The sequence below is a fragment of the Tauraco erythrolophus genome, chromosome W (assembly GCF_009769465.1).
Source record: "Tauraco erythrolophus isolate bTauEry1 chromosome W, bTauEry1.pri, whole genome shotgun sequence".
In the NCBI taxonomy this organism is placed as follows: Eukaryota; Metazoa; Chordata; class Aves; order Musophagiformes; family Musophagidae; genus Tauraco; species Tauraco erythrolophus.
Window position 1 is genome coordinate 5,929,172 of NC_141497.1, and position 18,465 is coordinate 5,947,636.

Here is an 18,465-nt window from a genome sequence, read left to right on the forward strand (position 1 = left end):
CACTGAGGTGTGGAAACAAGCCGAGGGGCTGGGAGAAACTGTGTCAGAACAAAAAACTGAGTCTAAAGAGCCTACGGGGCCCCCAGCCTGCTCAGGGACAGCAGAGGAAGTGCCCGCCGCCCCTCCAGCGCCAACTGGGCACAAAGCGGAAGTGCCAGCCCAAGGGAACTCGGGGGGTGGTGACTGTACGGCTTCGTCATCCCTGTCGTCGGGCCAAGGAAGAGCGTCCTGCCACCCAAAACTTAACCCTGCTTTGTCCTCCTCTGGCGTGCCAGTTCTTTTGCAGCTGATGGTCCTCGGCGGGAGGGGTCGGCAGCAGTTACGGAGCGCGAGCGGCCGGAGCCGCGACAACGACAACAACGACAGCAACAGCAACAACAAGCGGGGCGGCCGGCACAGGGCGGCTGGGTCGTCGTCGCCACCCCGCCCCCCCGCCCCCCCACCCCCCCACCCAGCTGAGGCGAGGCAGGGCTGGACCCCGCCGCCGCCGCTTCCCACCCACTCCCCCCTCCCCCCCCGCCGCAGGCCGAGCCTGGAGAGCGGCCGCCTCGCCGCTACCCGTGGCCCGAGTTTTACCACGAGACAGCACATTTTAACTTAGATCGTCTCGATCGACATCGCGGGAAATAACTAATCCTCCTTTGTTCCAGCAATTTGAACAGTTAATATCAGTGTTGCAAAACCGTAAACATGCATATTCCATGGTACATCTGCGAGCGCACACCACGCTTCCAGGGCCTACAGCAGAAGGGAACAGGCGAGCTGAGCCTCTCACGAGTGCAGCTCTGGTACCAAACTCGTTAATGCAGGCAAACATCTTGCATGACTGCTACCATCAGAATGCTAATGCTATTAGGTGACAATTTGGTTTAACACGACAACAAGCCCGCTCAATCGTACAATTGTGTACTAGCTGTTAAAATATGATCATGCCACCAATGAATGGTGTTAATCCTCGTGGTTTACGCTTGCAGGAACTTTGGCATACGCTTCTTATCAGACGTATGTATTTTTGTCATCATGAGGTATTGAGCATGTTACTGGTATTCCGTACAATCCTACTGAGCAACCGATCATAGAACATGCACATGGTACTTTGGAGAATATGCCTTTAAAACAAAAAGGGGGAATGACAGGGAAATCTCCCAATGAAACAATAGCTAAAGTGTTATAGGTGTCAAATTTCTTAAATCGAGAGCTAAACATTTTGGGATGAATAAAATGTCACACATGTCAAAATCAGGCACAGGCAGGGTTACAGCAAGTGGCTTTCCAACAACTGACTGAATTGGCTATGAGAGCATTAAGACGTGTCCCTGATTTTTTGGGACAGGGGAGGCTTCCTTTGCTTCCATTCGGCAGGGAGCACAGGAACCTTATGAACATTTCCTTGATCGGCTGCAAGCAGCAGTTCAGAGACAAACAGAAAATCCAGCTGCTGCAGATGTCTTGCTATTCCAGTTAGTAATTGAAGATATCCTCTTAAGCACGTGCCAAGCCCATGTATACAGCAGTGTTGGTGACAATATTGGGGCAGCTGTAGCTATTGGCAGTGTTATAACAGGATGTTTTAAATGGCTGAAAAATCCTGAAGCGGAAGGTGACCATCTAAAGAGTGCTTTCCAGCATCTATGCTCTCCATCCTTTTCTACCTTTTTACAATTTCGTTTTATTTCGTTTTGCATCATGATGAACTGTCACCAGAGTTCTCTGCTCTGTAGTGACAGAGCATTCTGTGTATCACTGGTGGTTCGCAGCATCATGAGGTATTTCGAAGGTTTACGTTTTTGCATTTCACAGAGATCTTAAACTAAGACAATCGCTTATCTTGAATAGCACAGCCTACTCCTCGCAATCTATTTGCACATCCACTGTCCCATATTGACATGAATCAAATGAATACTTTTTGCACAGGCGAGCTCTTGATCCTATCAGAAATCGGGCAAAAACAATTGCAGATTTAATAAAGGGTGTCAGAATGTGGGCTCAAAAATTAGGCGATGAACAGCTCAAATTAGGACATATAATTCCCTCCACTACCCTATGGATTACTCCAATATTTGCTAACCCAAAGAAATCAGGAAAATGGAGATTTACGTTAAAAGTTTTAAGAGTTATTAATGCAATCATTTCACCAATGGGTGCATTACAACCGGGTGTATCAAATCCTACTATGATTCCAGAATGTTAGCATTTGATGGTGATTGATTTAAAAGACTGGGTTTTTCTACCTTTTTTACTTTTTTATTTATTTACACCCTAACGATTGTCCTAGATTTGCCTTTTCAGTTCCAGTACTTAACAATGAATGACCCACGCAACAATATCATTGGATTGTACTGCCTCAAGGAATGATGATTAGTCCTACAGTTTGTCAATTGGTGGTTGATGATACTTCCCATCAGGTCCAACAGCAGATCAAGCTCAGCAGATTGTACACGCCCGCCCTGATCGTCAGCGTATTGTGCCTTCAAATAATCCAGCAGGAGTAAATCCAAAAGGTTTATGTGTCAATGAATTATGGCAAACTGATATTACTTATATTCAATCGTTTCTTCGATCTAAATATGTACATATACCTGTTGATATATTTTCTGCCTTTGTTGTTGCTACTGCTCACACTGGAGAAAACCATGGGAGTACCAAAGAAAATTGGGACAGACAGTGATCCAGTATGGTGCCTTTTTACAGGATTGGGGAGTGACTCACACTACCAGTATCCCTCATTCACCTATGGGACAAGCTGTTATTGAACAAACTCATTTAACGTTAAAACAAATGCTTGATAAAAAAAAAAAAGGGGGGCAGTCTTCCGTATATTTCCCAGCAAGAATCCTTGGACAAAGCCACATATGTTTTAAATTTTCTTCATTTGTCTGCTTCTAGGCAACATACTACGGCTGTGGATCACAATTTTAAACCCAGTGCCATTTTTGCAGAAAAATCAACAGCATGTTATAAGAAACTGGGCTCAACTCATGGGATGGCCCTGTGTCTCTGCTTGCATGGGGAAGAGGGTATGCTCGTGTTCTCTTTCCCACAGGTCCATACTGGTTACCAGCAAGAAACGTAAAGCCAGCCAGGACTTTTGAAACTACAAATAGAGAAAGGAAGATCCAAGAATTAGCAGAGCAAGCAGAGATCACAGAAACACCGAATGAGGAGAATGGTTCAAATGGACAGACTCGTAATAGAAGATTTCATGTTAATATATCAACTGTTCTTATGTTTCTCATTGTTAGGTATAGTATGTGTGTGAAAGTTGCTTGTATATATGCTTTGTGTGTTTTCTCCGATCGGAAGGTGTATGGATTCCACCCGTAGCTACTGGAAGGAAAAGAATTAACTGGTACCAAATTAATGACAAAGAATTACTGACTGGACCTAATTGTGAGCACGTAACTTTGAAAAGAGAAGCTAGGAGGATTGTTATTGAACAACATGTTGCGATTCGCAAAAACCGCTGTTAGCCGGCAGAGCACATACTGGGCAGCCTTGTTGCGCGCACTGGCCACGCGTGCGGCAACGCCGTGTCAGTACCTTTGTCATAGACTCTGTTGAGGGTGAAAAGAGATGGCTCAGAGCGGAGCTGAGGGAGGCTGCAGAGCACACTGTGTGGATAAACAGGGGACGCCCTGAAGGTGCCGTGCCTGCCTCTCTTCTCTGCGATGACCCTGCTGATTGTTACCCTCCTGCTCAGCGGAATTTTGGGCATAGTCGAAATAGTAAGGCTCCCAGAAAGGGAAACAATATGCTAGTAACTGCTTCTGCAAGGCTGTACCAAAACAAAACGCTAGTAACTGCTTCTGTAGGGCTATAGTAGAGCTTAGGGTATTCCTTCGCATATAAGGGGAGATCTATGTACTATAGGAACTTTAGGAATGTATTTACCTCATACCACCATGATCCTAAGTCATAGACACACCTGGAATAGGCAAAGCACGCACGCTTATGATAGCTAGTGCAATTCCATAGCAGAATTTGGGAAACCAGCTAAAATCATTGCAGCTTCAATATTTGCACCAGGAGTTGAAGTGGCACAGACGTTAACTACACTGAATAAGTTGGGTCACTTGGGCTAACAAAACCAACGTCTCGCAATTCTGTTTATCTATGCAAAGTGCCTCTGACCCATTTCGCACGTGCCTTATTGGTGTGCCAATACTTTTGGCCAAATAATAGCACTAACATTACAGAGTTTCAAAGATTCGTCAATACCTCTGCCCTCTCATACCAACAACCCAGTGGCATGAGACGGATCTGCAATGGGTGGGATTGGCCTTTCGATGTGGGATCGGAAGTCCAAGCCGCCTTGATTAGATCACTCAATGTGACCATCCCTGCAGGACTGCAAGAACTTGATCTTTTAGGTAGCTTGTTACCAGGGACATGGAAAAATGTTTCTGGTTTATGGAACCAGTTAATGAGTCATGACGCCATATGTAAAATCATTCGCCCTCCCATGCAACTTGTAACTGGCTCTGGAGTGGTTTGGTTCCAAACGCTGAAGCAAGCCTATCAGGCTAAATTAGGACGCAGCTTTTTCTTCCAAGACAAACCGCGTTTCAATGTGTCCGGCACATCAATGTGGGGAGATGTAAAAACTGGAGCACTCATTGGGAAAGCGTTTACACACTATACGCTCCTGCCCCCCGGAATTTTTCTGATCTGTGAAGATCGTGCCTGGACCGGAATTCCACAAGGACCTATCGGTGGTCCTGGCTATTTGGGTCGCCTAACTCTCTTTGCCCCTAGCATTCATGATTTTCAAGCTGAACGAACAACCCGAACAAGTCGGGGTAAGAGGAGCCTAAAAGAATTTGACGGCACTTGTAATGACAACGTGCAGCTGCTGAATCCAGCTGAAATAGCAGCACTATCTGTCTTCCTTCTAGGAGCCTCTGACGGCAATGCTAATAGTCAGTTGGCTAAGCTTGCTTGTTGGGCATTGAAACAATTTAATCTTACCTCTGATATTCTCACCTCTCTATTGCTTGATGTAGATGATATCCAGCATGCTGTATTGCAAAATTGTACTGCTATTGATTTTTTATTGTTAGCTCAAGGCCATGGTTGTACTGACTTTGAAGGCATGTGCTGTATGGACCTACCTGACCACTCTCAAAGCATTCATAAGCAACTTGCAAACCTTCAAAGTAACATGCATCATATCACGACACGAGATGACCGGTTCTCAAACTGGTTTGGTAGTTGGAACATACCAGGTTGGATAAAAGGATTAATCATACAAGGCATAACGATATTAGTTGCATTGCTGTTTATGATTCTCTTAGCAGGGTGTGTCCTGAAGTGTGCCTCTCGGGTCCTCCTTAAAGCAATGCCAGGACTATGGATTGTCCAAAAACAGAAAGGGGGAAGTGTGGAGGAATTCCTTTCCGAGACTGGCCATAATATTCTCTCGGGTATGGACAATCCCTGTTTGGGCCCCAGAGCACAAGGTTACCAACTAGATTACTTTTGTCCTTCAAGTTATCTCAATGGCCTTAAAAGGAAATGTAGACTGATAGCCTGCCAAGATGCACGCCTCCTGGATGCCTCTCCGATGACCGCAATGAGGAGACTGAAGGGATGAGCTTATTACCTGTGTTCTGCTAGCGCTGCCCTATCACTATAGCCCACGAGAGTGTGTTTACGCTAAGCAAGCCAATTGTAGTATGTAGTCGTGTCACGCCACATTCCGCTATATAACCTGTGTGTTGTTTTGTAATAAACGGAGCATGATCTTTTAACCATATTGGTGTATGTTCATGACTCTGGGCCGTCCACAGAAGGGCTCTGCAACATCAATTGTGTGTTCATTCCTTATTCCAGTGGTAATTATTTGGTAAGAAAACACTTGCACACATACACACTTTCTTCACTAACAGTCATCCCTCCCCCTTGCTATCAACAAACTCAAACAAGTTGTAAGTATTCTATACTAGAATGATCTTAGTTCTAAGCAATCTGCTACTATTGCGATTTTGCTTTTGAACAGTAAATGCTCAAAACTGTTGTGTTTAAAAGAGCAACTCCTCCAATGTTCATAACCTCACTGCATGTTCAAATAGCTCCAAGCCAGTGTTTCCAATCTGTTATCCTCTTGTGATAGTTTGATGGGGGGGGTGTTCTGGTGGCAGGGGAGGGGATTTGCTCCCTGTGCCACCAGATCTGAGTCCCATCCCCCCCCGGGGGAGGTTGAGCCAAATTGGCGCCTCTGCGAATTGCCCTATTTAAGTTGGGACAAAAGGGGTGGGAAAAGGGCTTTTTGCTCAGGAGCGAGGAGAGGAGGGCGCTGCCCTCGCTCCCGGCTCCCGGCCGGGTGACTGCCCGGGCCTGGGCCGGCGCCATGTGCTCAAGATGGCGCCAGGGGAGCCGCATGGGGGGCTCGGGAAGCGCCCCGCTCCCGGGGTGCCCGCTGGGCCGAGCTCCTCTAGAGGGGATTAAGATCTAAGAGAAAACAACCACAACGACCGGGTCAGTCAAGATGGAGCAGGAGGAGGTGTACTGGAGCTGAGGCTTCCCTTGCAATCGGTGTGAAGATGGCAGGCGGCCCCCCTGCAGCCAGGATGTACTCGGCGGAGCAGAGACCCACTCGTGGCCCGTGGAGAAACCCACGTCGGAAAAGAGATGCCTGAGCCCAGGAGAGGTCGTGGAGCAGGGGATGCGCGACCAGGTACTGTTAATAATGGGGCATGGAATGCACGACGAGGTCGTGGAGGCATCTGGAGTCCGTGGGACGACCCACGCCGACGCGAGTGGCAGCAGCTCCCTAAGAGGCCGAAACTGGTAAAGCCCGAACTGGTACAATCCATGGGGAAGGATTGCAATCCTGCGGGCAGGATTCACGTTGGAAAAGTTTGGGGACTTTTTTCTTCATGAGTAGGGGATCCACCGAAGCAAGGGAAAAATGGTGTAAAGACTCCTCCTCCTTTAAGAAAGGAGCGGTAGTTGACATGGATGAACTGACCTGCACTCCCCATTCCTTGTCCCCCTGCGCCGCCGGGGAGAGGTTGTGCCAGGAACGAAAGGAAACGGGGTGGGGAGGTGTTGTTTTAACATCTGGCCTTGTTGTTCTCTTTTCTCCTCTCAAGTAACCGGTTTCGTTCCTTGTGTCTCTTGTTCAGTAACTGTTAATAAATTGTTTTGTTTTAAGAAGAAAGCCTGAGTAATGTTTTGCCCGGGACCATGGTTGGTGGGTGCTCCCTCTCGGTTCTTGTCTCGACCCTCAGTCCAAAAACCACGACACCTCTGTACTTCTTCAATACATCCTCCCTGCCTGCACATGCTTGTTTGAAAAACGGATAATTTTCTATGTATGTACAAGCAGCACATGGAGTCTTCCTCCACAGCAGTTTGGCAAGATACAGCATTTTATGTCAGCATTGTCTGGAATTTGTTAATTGTGCTGGGTTTACAGGAGGGGCTGCAGAAATGGCCCCTGTAAGTAGCTGTGAAAAAAGCTGAATGTGCTGGCTTTACGTGATGGGGTTTTGGCAGCACAGGAGGGGTTGTGGAAACGGCCCCTGTAAGTAGCTGTGAAAAATTCCTCGGCCCCAAAACTGGCTGGACAGGTCAGACTCTGCCCATCCCCTCAGGCCAGGACTCAGCCAATCAGCGCCTCTGTGAATGCCCTATTTAAGATGGAGATAAAGGAGCCCGAACGGAGGCTGGATCTACACTGAAGAGAGTGAGGAGGTGGGAGGCTGGCCTCTCGGCTTCCCAGGCAGGCGGCTGCCCACGTTGGGCCGCCACTACCTGACTGGAGATGGCTGCAGCAGCACAACTTGGAGAGCTCTGAAGCATCCCACTCCCGGGGCACCTGCTGGGAGTAGTTTGTCCTACTGGGACTGCTGAGATTCGTCAAGAGGACTGAGACCTGAGAGAAACAGCCACGCAGACACCAAGGACAGTGAAGATGGAACAGAAGGAGGTGTGCTGGAGCTGAGATTCTCCTGCAACCGGTGGTGAGACGGCAGGTGGCCCCCCTGCTGTCCATGGAGATTAATGGTGGAGCAGAGATCCACCCGCAGCCCTTGGAGAACTCCATGCTGGAGTAAAGATGTCTGAGCCTGAAGGAAGTCATAGAGAATGGTCTCCATGAGCTGCTGGAGGCTGACAACGAGGCAGAGAGGCATCTGAAGCCCATGGAGAACCCCATGCCAGAGCAGGTGGCAGCTCCCTAAGAAGCCGTGACTCTGTGGGGAAGAAGCCCGCGCTGGAGCAATCTGATGGGTAAGGATTGCATCCTGCTTCCCGCAGGACTCACATTGGAGAAGTCTATGGACTGTCCTGTGAGGAGGGGATCCTCTGGGCAGGGGAAAAGAGTGTAAAGAGTCCTCCTCCTTTAAGAAAGGAGCTGTAGAAATAATGTGTGATGAACTGATCTGCAACCTTCCTCCCCCCATTCCCTGTCCCCCTGTGCTACTGGGGCAGGAGGTAGAACCAGGAAGAAGGGAGGGGTGGGGGGAAGTTGTTTTTGAGATCTGGCTTTGTTTCTTGTTATCCTCTCTGAATGAGCTGTTAATGAATTAAATTGATTTTTCCCCAAACTGAGTCTATTTTGCCCAGGGCCATGGTTGGTGGGTGCTACCTCCCTGTTCTTGTCTTGCCCTTCAGGCCTTTTGTTACATTTTTCTCCTCTGCACCTCACTGAGGGAGAGGGGTGAGCAAACAACCTCGTGGTGGCTTAAGTGCTGGCTGGGCTAAACCACAACACCTGGTATGATTGATCTAAGTGGTAGTAGTCTAAATAAACCTTGCAAAATAATTCAATAATGAACAAGGAGGAGGATGCACAGAGAAAACTAAACCCATTGTTTAAACTCAAGAATCTGCTAATAAGTATGGTGATAGACATGACATTTTGAATAATGGAGCTGTTATTCTAGCGCACCGGGCTGTCTCAGGGGACTCATATAAAGATTTTCCATGTCATTTTTACCAAGTAAAGTCTTTTTGGTAGTTGGTAAGCAATCTCCCTGTCTTTATCTAGACCCATGTTCCTGTTCTTTCTGCTTTCTCCCAATGTCCTGCTGAGGTGGGGAAGTGAGCAAGCAGCTGAGTAGAAGTTTGACTGTTAGCTGTGGTGGGTTGACCTTGGCTGGCCACCAGGTGCCTACCAAGCTGCTCTGTCACTCCCCCTCCTCAGAAGGACTAGGGGAGAAAATAAGATTAAAATCTTGTGGGTTCAGATAAAGGCAGCTTAATAAAGAAAAGCAAAGGCCATGCACTGAAGCAAAGGAAACAAACAAAATTATTCTCTACTTCCCATCAGCAGGTGATGTCCAACCACTTCCTGGGAAATAGGACCTCAGTACTTGGAATGGTTGCATTGGAAGACAAATACCTTAATATCAAATGCCCCCTCTCCTCCTTTCTCTTAACTTTTATTGCTGAGCATGATGTCATATGGTATGGAACATCCCTTTGGTCAGTTGGGGTCAGTTGTCCTGGCTAAATCCCCTCCCAACCTCTTGCCCACTCCCAGCCTACTGGCCTTTGAAGAGCGGGGTGGAGTTGGAGAGACAGCCTTGATGCTGTGAGAGCACTGCTCAGCAGTAGCCAAAACATTGGTGTTTTATCAACACCTTTCTAGCTACAACTACAAAGCACAGCACTATGAGGGCTGCTATGGGGAAAGTTAACTCCATCCCAGCCAGACCCAATACGATCCCTTACTTACCCTCAGTAAGTTTGCGGACGACACCAAGCTGGGAGGCTGTGTCGATCTGCTCGAAGGTAGGGAGGCCCTTCAGAGGGATTTGAACAGACTGGATCGTTGGGCTGAGGCCAATGGCATGAGCTTTAATAAGGCCAAGTGCAGAGTCCTTCACTTGGGGTATAAAAACCCCAAGCATCGCTATAGGCTTGGGGAAGATTGGCTGGAGAGCTGCCTGGCGGAGAAGGACCTGGGGGTGTTGGTTGACTACCGGCTTGATATGAGCCAGCAGTGTGCCCAGATGGCCAAAAAGGCCAATGGGATACTGGCGTGTATCAAGAATAGTGTGACCAGCAGGAATAGGGAAGTGATCCTGCCCCTGTACTCGCACTGGTGAGGCCGCACCTGGAATATTGTGTCCAGTTTTGGGCCCCTCGCTTTAAGAGAGATATTGAGCTCCTGGAGCGAGTCCAGAGAAGGGCGACTAAACTGGTCAAGGGGCTGGAAAATAAAACTTATGAGGAGCGGCTGAGGGAGTTGGGGCTGTTTAGCCTGGAGAAGAGGAGGCTGAGGGAAGACCTGATTACAGCCTACAAATACTTGAGAAGGGATGGTGGGGAGGTAGGGGAAGGACTCTTTACATTAGTGATGGGTGATAGGACAAGAGGAAATGGATATAAGCTTAGTCAGGGGAGATTCAGGTTGGATGTTAGAAAGTATTTCTTCTCTGAAAGGGTTGTCAGCCACTGGAATAGGCTGCCCAGGAAGGTGGTTGAGTCCCCATCCCTGGATTTGTTTAAGAAAAGTGTGGATGAACTACTTAAGGATATGGTTTAATGGGAGATTAGGGACGTTTGGACTGGATGATCTCTAAGGTCTTTTCCAACCTAGAAATCTATGAAATCTATGAAATCTCCACTCCTTATTCCATACCATTTGCATCATGCTCAGGTCCCACATAATTTAACACATTTATATATATTCTAACCATCCCATTGTATCTAATTCTCATTACTGAAATCCCTTCTTACCAACACTTACAACTTATACTACATACTTAAATCATCTTTATACCCAACATACAGATTTATACATTCTCATTAACTACTATTCCCTGTCCCTTAACAGACAGATAGATATTCTCCCATTCCATGGGCTTCCTTCACTTCTCCAAATGTTCATAAGAACAGGCTATGACTTGGGCCCCATCTGTCAAGATGGATGCTCAGGACAGGAGAAGCAGCATGTTAAAGTGTTGGGCGCCAACACCAGCTTGGTTTGGGTCATCGCTGCACTCGTCTGGTTCCTTGTGAAGCTCACTCTTTGTCGGTTCAGGTCGTTCCTGCTACATTACTTCCTACAACATACAACTCACATCACAGATTATTTTTCCCCAAAGGTTAAATCTCCTTGAGGCACACACTGAGTCTCTCCATCCTTCCGCATTACCCACCAAGTACACCCAGGTCCTTGAGCAAAGACAATCCCACGAATGGCTTTGCCTTTTTCCATAGGAGGAGCAATCCACACTGCCTTCCCCTGTTATCTCCCTATGTGCACTACGGGGACCTTATCTCCTTCCATGGTATGTAAGAGTTTTGTTTGGGCAAGACCAGGACAATTAGCAGATCCTCTGGTGTTAACCAGCCAAGTGGCTTCTGCTAAATTTATAACCCAGTGCTTCCATGCCCAACGCTCTCAACATAGTCTTTAACAGTCCATTATATCTCTCAATCTTTCCAGAGGCTTGTGAGTGATAGGGGATGTGATACACCCACTTGATGCTATGCTTCTTGGCCCAGGAGTCCATGAGGTTATTTCAGAAATTAGTCCCATTGTCTGACTTAGTTCTTTCTGGGGTACTGTGTCGCCACAAAATTTGCCTTTCAAGGCCCAAGATGGTGTTTCGGGCAGTGGCATGGTTCTAGTCAATCAGTAGATGCTTCCACTGCAGTGAGTATGTAGCGCTTGCCTTGTCATGTTCGTGGCAGCAGTCCAATACAGTTGAACTGCCAGGACTTGCCATATCGAAAACCCAGCCACTACTCTGTGTTCCAGGGACACTTTACTCGTGTGGCTCCCTTGATTGCAGCACGTTTCACATACATGGGTGACCTGTGCTATGGCCTCCATGGTCAGATCCATCCCTTGATCACAAGCCCATCTGTATGTTCCATCTCTCCCTAGATGTCCTGATGTTTCATGGGCCCATTGAGCTCTGGTATTAACTAGCCAAGTGGCCTCTGCTAAATTTATATCCTTGTTCTTCCATATCCCAGTGCCCAATGCTCTCAACATAGTCTTGAAAAATTGGTCCTGTCCAGACAGGCCCAAGAGCTACTGCATGAGCTGTCTTCGGTTTGATCTGCTCAAAGGCTTGTCGTTACTCAGGGCCTCAATCAAAATAGCTCTTCTTTCAGGTCACTCGATAGAGAGGGCTCACAAGTTGACTGTAACCTGGAATATGCATTCTCCAAATTTCCATAAGGCCTAGAAAAGCTTGTGTTTCATTCTTGTTAGCTGTTGGGAACATAGTTGCTATCTTATTGATCGCATCCACAGGGATGTGACAATGTCTAGCCTATCATTTTACTCCCAAGGTCTGGATCTCTTGTGTAGGTCCTTTGACCTTGCTTCTTTTTATGAAGAAACCATCTTTCAGAAGAATCTGAATTATTCTTTTTGTTTTCTCAAACACTTCTGCCTTTTTGCCCCACACAATTATGTCATCAACGTATTGTAGATGTTCAAGGGCATCACTCTGTTCCAGTGTAGCTTGGATTAGTCCATGACTGTCCTGGTTTCAACTGGGACAGTTAGCTCTTCTTTTAGCAGCTAGAAGAGCTCTGGGTTTTGGTTTTAGTCTGGGACTCGTTATGAGAAGAATGTTGATAGCGCACTGATGTTTATAGTTGGCACTGAGGCCTCAAGGACTTTTCAGCTTGCCGTGTTCTTGCCAGTGTGCAGATCCACACAGTCCAGTATACCCGGTCATCTCTTTTCTCCTCCTGGCTGAAGGCAGGGACTCTCTATTCCCAGTCAGACTATTCATTCTGACCCTTGCTGTGCCAGATCAGAGGTCCCTTTATCAGAATCAAGGGAGGCAGTCTCAGTCCTTCTTATGTGTCTGGGAGACAACTTATTGCCTTCTTGTGTTCTTACAGCAACTAAGCTGACAGTCTTCATGGGTGGCCTCTTCTTAACAGCTGTCTTCACCCTCAGTTTGCATACATGGGCTTCCAGCTTAAAAGTGGACTCACCATCCCACTTCCTCATGTCCTCCTCCTGGTCACACAGGAATCATAGAATGGTTAGGGTTGGAAGGGACCTCAAAGATCATCTAGTTCCAACACCCCTGCCATGGGTAGGGACACTCTCCACTACACCAGGTTGCCCAAAGCCTCATCCAACCTGGCCTTGAACACTTCCAGGGATGGGGCATCCACAACTTCTCTGGGCAACCTGTTCCAGTGCCTCACCACTCTCAGAGTGAAAAATTTCTTCCTTATATCTAATCTAAATCTCCCCTCTTTCAGTTTAAAGCCATTTCCCCTTGTCCTATCACTACACACCCTTGAAAAAAGTCCCTAATGCTGACAAGGCAGAGGTTCTCAATACCTTCTTTGCCTCTGTCTTTACCAGCGTAACTGGACCCTAGATGATAGGATCAAGTAGCTACAACAATGCATGTGTCAACCTACTGGTAGTGGAGGAAGGTCTTATCTGCTGCCTCTTGCAAGGGCTCAACCCACATAAATCTATGGGCCCAGATGAAATCTACTCTGGGGTATTAAGAGAAGCAGTTGACATTGTTGCAAATATCATGCCCATCTACAAGAAGGGCCAAAAAGACAACCCAGGAAACTACAAGCCCATTAATTTTGCTTCAGTCCCTGGGAAAGTAATGGAATGAGTCCTCCTAGAAACTATCACAAACCAAATGAAGCAGGTGACTGGGAAAAATCAGCACAAATTTTCCAAAGGCAAATCACGCTAGACTAATCTGATCACCTTCTACAACAAAATAACATCTTCTGTTGACATGAGGATAGCAGTGGATGTTGTTTACCTGGGCTTCAGCAAAGCGTTCAACACTGTTTCCCACAGCCTTCTCCTGGATAAACTGGCAAGATACAGATTGGATGGGTGGTCTGCGAGATGAGTAGGAAATTGGCTAACAGGCCACCCTCAGAGGGTGGTGATCAATGTTTTTTACTCAGACTGGCAGACTGTCACAAGTGGGATTCCCCAGGGATTGATACTGGGCCCCACGCTATTCAACATTGTAACCGGTTCAAAGGATTCCTATGCACAAAGCTTACCCAACACTCAATTTTTATGGAAAAGCACAACAGTATTTATTGTTCTATCATAGCCTTGCAAAAAGCAGTTACTAGCAAAAGTACAACAGTATTTGTTGCTCTATTATAGCCTTGCAGAAGCAGCTACTAGCATATTGTTTCCCTTTCTGAGAGTCTTACCATCTTGACTACGCCCGAGACTCCACCGAGCAGGAGGATGTCAATTAGCGGGGTCATCACGGAGAAGGAAGGTAGGCACGGCACCTTCAGAGCGTCCCCTGTCTGTTCATAGAGTGTGCTCTGTAGCTTCTCCCCTCTCCATTCTGAGCCATCTCTTTTATACCCTCAACAGAGTCTATGGAAAGGTACTGACTAGGCGTTGCTGCACGCGTGGCCAGTGCGTGCAACAAGGCCTGCCAAATACATGCTCTGCTGGCTAACAGCAGTTTTTTCAGATCGCAACATGTTGTTCAATAATGACCCTCCCAGCTCCCTTTTTCAAGGTTACATTCTCAAAGCTGAGTCCAGTTTGTAATTATATTTGTTAAATAAGAATCCTCCCAGTTCCCTTTCTCACAGCTGAGTCCAGTTAGTAATTTTCTGTCATGGCCCTACACAGACCATCATCTAAAATCCTTTATACAAACATCTTCATAAATGATCTAGATGAAGGGATTGAAAGCACCCTCACCAAGTTTGTTAATGACACCAAGCTGGTTGGTGAGGTGGACACATCAGAAGGGAGAGCCATCTTACAGAGAGACCTGGACAGCCTAGAAGAGTGGGCTAGCAAGAACAGTATCAAGTTTAACAAAGTCAAGTGCAAAGTCCTACACCTGGGATGACATAACCAAAGAGCCCAGTATAGGCTAGGATCCGTGTGGCTGGGGAGCAGCCTTGCTGAAAGGGACTCGGGTTCTGGTGGACAACAAGTTGAAGATGAGTCAGCAGTGCACCACTGCAGCAACAAAGGCAAATTGGATCCCAGGCTGCATCTGCAGGGGTGTTACTAGCAGAGATAGAGATGTGATCATCCCACTCTACTCTGCTTATAAGGCTGCACCTGGAGTACTGTGTCCAGTTTTGGTCTCCACAATTCAAGAAAAATGCAGACAGACTGGAGAGAGTCCAAAGGAGGTCCACGAAGATGATCAAAGGGCTGAAGAACCTGCCCTATGAGGAAAGACTGAAGGAGTTGGGTCTTTTCTCCCTTGGGGAAGAGAAGGCTCAGGAGGGACCTCATCACAGTATTCTAGTACTTAAATGGTGGCTACAAAGAGGACGGAGGCTCTCTCTTCACAAGGAGCCCCATGGAGAAGACAAGGGGCAAGGGGTACAAGTTGCACCAGGAGAAGTTTCACCTTGACATAAGAAAGAAATTTTTTACAGTGAGAACAATCATTCACTAGAACAATCTCTGCAGGGATGTGGTAGAATCCCCATCGCTGGAGATTTTCGAGATGTAATTGGACAGGATACTAGATAATCTCATCTAGGCTCCCTTTCCCACAAAAGGTTGGACTAGATTATCTTTTGAAGTCCCTTACAACCTGGGCTGTTCTATGATTCTATGATTTTATGTTTGTGGAGTCATTCTCAAGGGAGATTTTACATGGTAGTTGTTCTACAGGATGAAATGATCAGATAAAGATCAACTTCAGTGGAATCCACTTTGGTTTAAAGAGTAGTTTCTCATGGTAAAAGAGTGGACTTCTGAGTAATTTAGTCATCTTCTTTCTAGTTTGTCCCATGAATTACATTTGTTGCTCTTTGGGGAATGCTGCAAAGTCCTTCTTTTCTTTGTAGGTATTTAGGGAGTCTACAAGTTTGTAAGAGGAGTTGAAGATTATCAGTGATTTTTTATAGTGTGCTATTGTTAGGCAGCATTCCTTCAGAGTTATGTTGGAACCTACTAACTAGAAAATGAGTAATCGGCAATTTAATGAAGACAGAACTTTTAGTGGCAACTGTTAAGTTGTGGGTTTTTATGGGATGTTAATTTTTAGAGGCTTCTAAGAAGTCTGTATAGGTACCAGAAAAAAAGGAAAACAAAATGAAAGAAATAATTCTGATCAATACGAGCTGAAGTTACAAAATGAAGACAAGTCTAGACTGAAATGCTTAACAGTATTTAAAGAGCTCTATCACTAACTCTTCCCTTGAGAGGCTTATTCCTTTAGCAAACATTTCTTTGAAATATTTCCTTCCATCTGGCATTTCATGTTTTTCATATTGCATATATTTCCAGAAACAGAACACATAAACACATTTTACAGACTATTGGTCATTTTCCAGTTCTTAACAATGTTGATGAGAGTTTTCCCTCTGACTTTTACAGGAAGGGTTCATTATTTTTAACAGATTGAGCTACATTCTGTGCTTTTGGGGAAGTTTGTACCTTTCTAGGATATTCCTTATAGTGAAGGAATTATTCCTCAGCTGTGTGAGGTGCGACCAGGTGGATGATCTGCTTATCATGGTTGCAGAGCTGCGGGAGGAAGTAGAAAGGTTGAGAAGTATCAAGAAGCCTGAGAAAGAGAAAGATCGGTGGTGTCGGGCACTGCCCGACCTGAAGCAAGAACAAAAACAAAAACAAAACCAGGAAAACCCAGAAAAGGCAACCCAAAACAAAGGGCATTCTGATTCCTCATCCCACACGGCAGAAAACAGTAACTCAAAGGTGAGCCATGAATGGAAAGAAGTCCGTGCTCGGGGCAACAGGCGACCCCCCCCACACTCTTTGCCTACCTCAGCTCCCCAGGTGACCCTGCACAACAGGTATGAGGCTCTGGAGGTGGAAGGCCCATCGATGGATGGTGTAGCTGACCATCTGCACTGGAGGTGTCGCCAGGGTCAGAGAGGACTACCCATTGTATCAAGACTGCTTCCACAGGGAAGAAAAGAAGGGTAGTAGTTATAGGCGACTCCCATCTGAAGGGGACAGAAGGTCCAATATGCCGGACTGACCCTGCTCTGAGGGAAGTCTGCTGCCTCCCTGGAGCCCGGGTTAAAGATGTCGCTAGGAAACTTCCTAGCCTGGTACGGCCCACGGACTACTATCCTTTACTGCTCTTCCATGTGGGTGGAGATGAAACTGAAACACTGAGTCCACGGTCGATCAAGAGGGATTTCAGGACCCTAGGACAGCTGGTAAGAGGATCTGGGGCACAGGTAATCTTTTCTTTCATCCTTCCAGTTGAGAGCAATGACACTGGAAGAAGCAAGTGCATTCAGTCGATTAATATGTGGCTCTGTGGCTGGTGTCATCGCCACAATTTTGGCTTTTTTAATAATGGGATGGGCCACATGGCACCAGGCCTACTGGCACCAGGCCTACTGGCACCAGATAAGACTTGCCTTTCTCAGAGGGGAACGAGAGTCTTAGCACAACAGCTAGCAGGCCTCATTCACAGGGCTTTAAACTGGATTCGAAGGGGGAGGGGGGTAATATCAACATTGATAAAGATATGCTGGAAGTACCTGAAGAACAAAAGAAAGGAATTCAAGCCGCTCCAGCCAGGAAGTCAGATTCATCTGGGGCCCAACTTAAATGCCTTTATGCCAATGCGCGCAGCATGGGGAATAAGCAAGAGGAGTTAGAAGTGTGTGCGTGCCTGTTGGAATATGATCTTGTTGGTATCACGGAAACGTGATGGGATGAATCCTATGACTGGAGAGTCAGAATAGAAGGATACAGGCTCTTTAGGAAGGATAGGCAGGGGAGAAGAGGAGGAGGGGTTGCTCTCTATGTCAGTGACCATCTGGAGTGCATGGAGCTGCACCTGGGGACGGATGAGATCCCAACTGAGATCTTATGGGTTAGGATTAAAGGGGGAGCAGGGACAGGGGACATAGTAGTAGGGGTCTGCTACAGACCACCTGACCAGGAAGACCGGGTGGATGAGGCCCTCTACAGACAGATAGGAGCTGCCTCATGTTCACGAGCCCTGGTCCTCATGGGGGACTTCAACCACCCCGATATCTGTTGGAGGGACAACACAGCATGGCAAAGGCAATCCAGGAGGTTCCTGGCATGCATGGATGATAACTTCCTTCTCCAAGTGGTAGAGGAACCAACGAGGAGAGGTGCTTTGCTGGACCTTGTTCTTACCAACAAAGAAGGGCTGGTGGGGAATGTGACGCTCAAGGACAGCATTGGCTGCAGTGATCATGAAATGGTGGAATTCAAGATTCTTAGGGAAGCAAGGAGGGTACACAGCAAACTCACTACCCTGGATTTCAGGAGAGCAGATTTCAACGTCTTCAGGGATCTCCTTGGTAGAGTACAATGGAATGAAGTCCTGGAGGGAAGAGGGGCCCAAGAAAGCTGATTAATATTCAAGGATCACCTCCTCCAAGCTCAGGAGTGGTGCATCCCAACAAAGAGGAAGTCAGGTAGGAACACCAGGAGGCCTGCATGGATGAACAAAGAGCTCCTGGACCAACTCGGACACAAAAAGAAGGCCTACAGAGGATGGAAACAAGGACCAGTATCCTGGGAAG

The 18,465-nt window shown here is 46.9% G+C and overlaps 1 protein-coding gene across 1 annotated transcript; it reads left to right on the top strand.

Moving 5' to 3' along the window:
- The first annotated feature begins 4,585 nt into the window (after positions 1 to 4,585).
- Positions 4,586 to 14,190, top strand: LOC147526186 (uncharacterized). The gene is made up of 2 exons (XM_086630296.1): positions 4,586 to 5,378; positions 14,135 to 14,190. The coding sequence occupies exons 1-2, from the start codon at positions 4,586 to 4,588 to the stop codon at positions 14,188 to 14,190; spliced, it is 849 nt and encodes a 282-aa protein (XP_086486422.1).
- The last annotated feature ends 4,275 nt before the right edge of the window (positions 14,191 to 18,465 follow it).

Bases quoted from the DNA above. Each gene is read 5' to 3' on its own strand.
- LOC147526186 (XM_086630296.1), top strand. From the start codon at position 4,586: ATGTGGGGAGATGTAAAAACTGGAGCACTCATTGGGAAAGCGTTTACA. The intron at 5,379-14,134 runs GTGTGGAGGAAT...TCCCTTTCTGAG, and splicing joins CCAAAAACAGAAAGGGGGAA to AGTCTTACCATCTTGACTAC.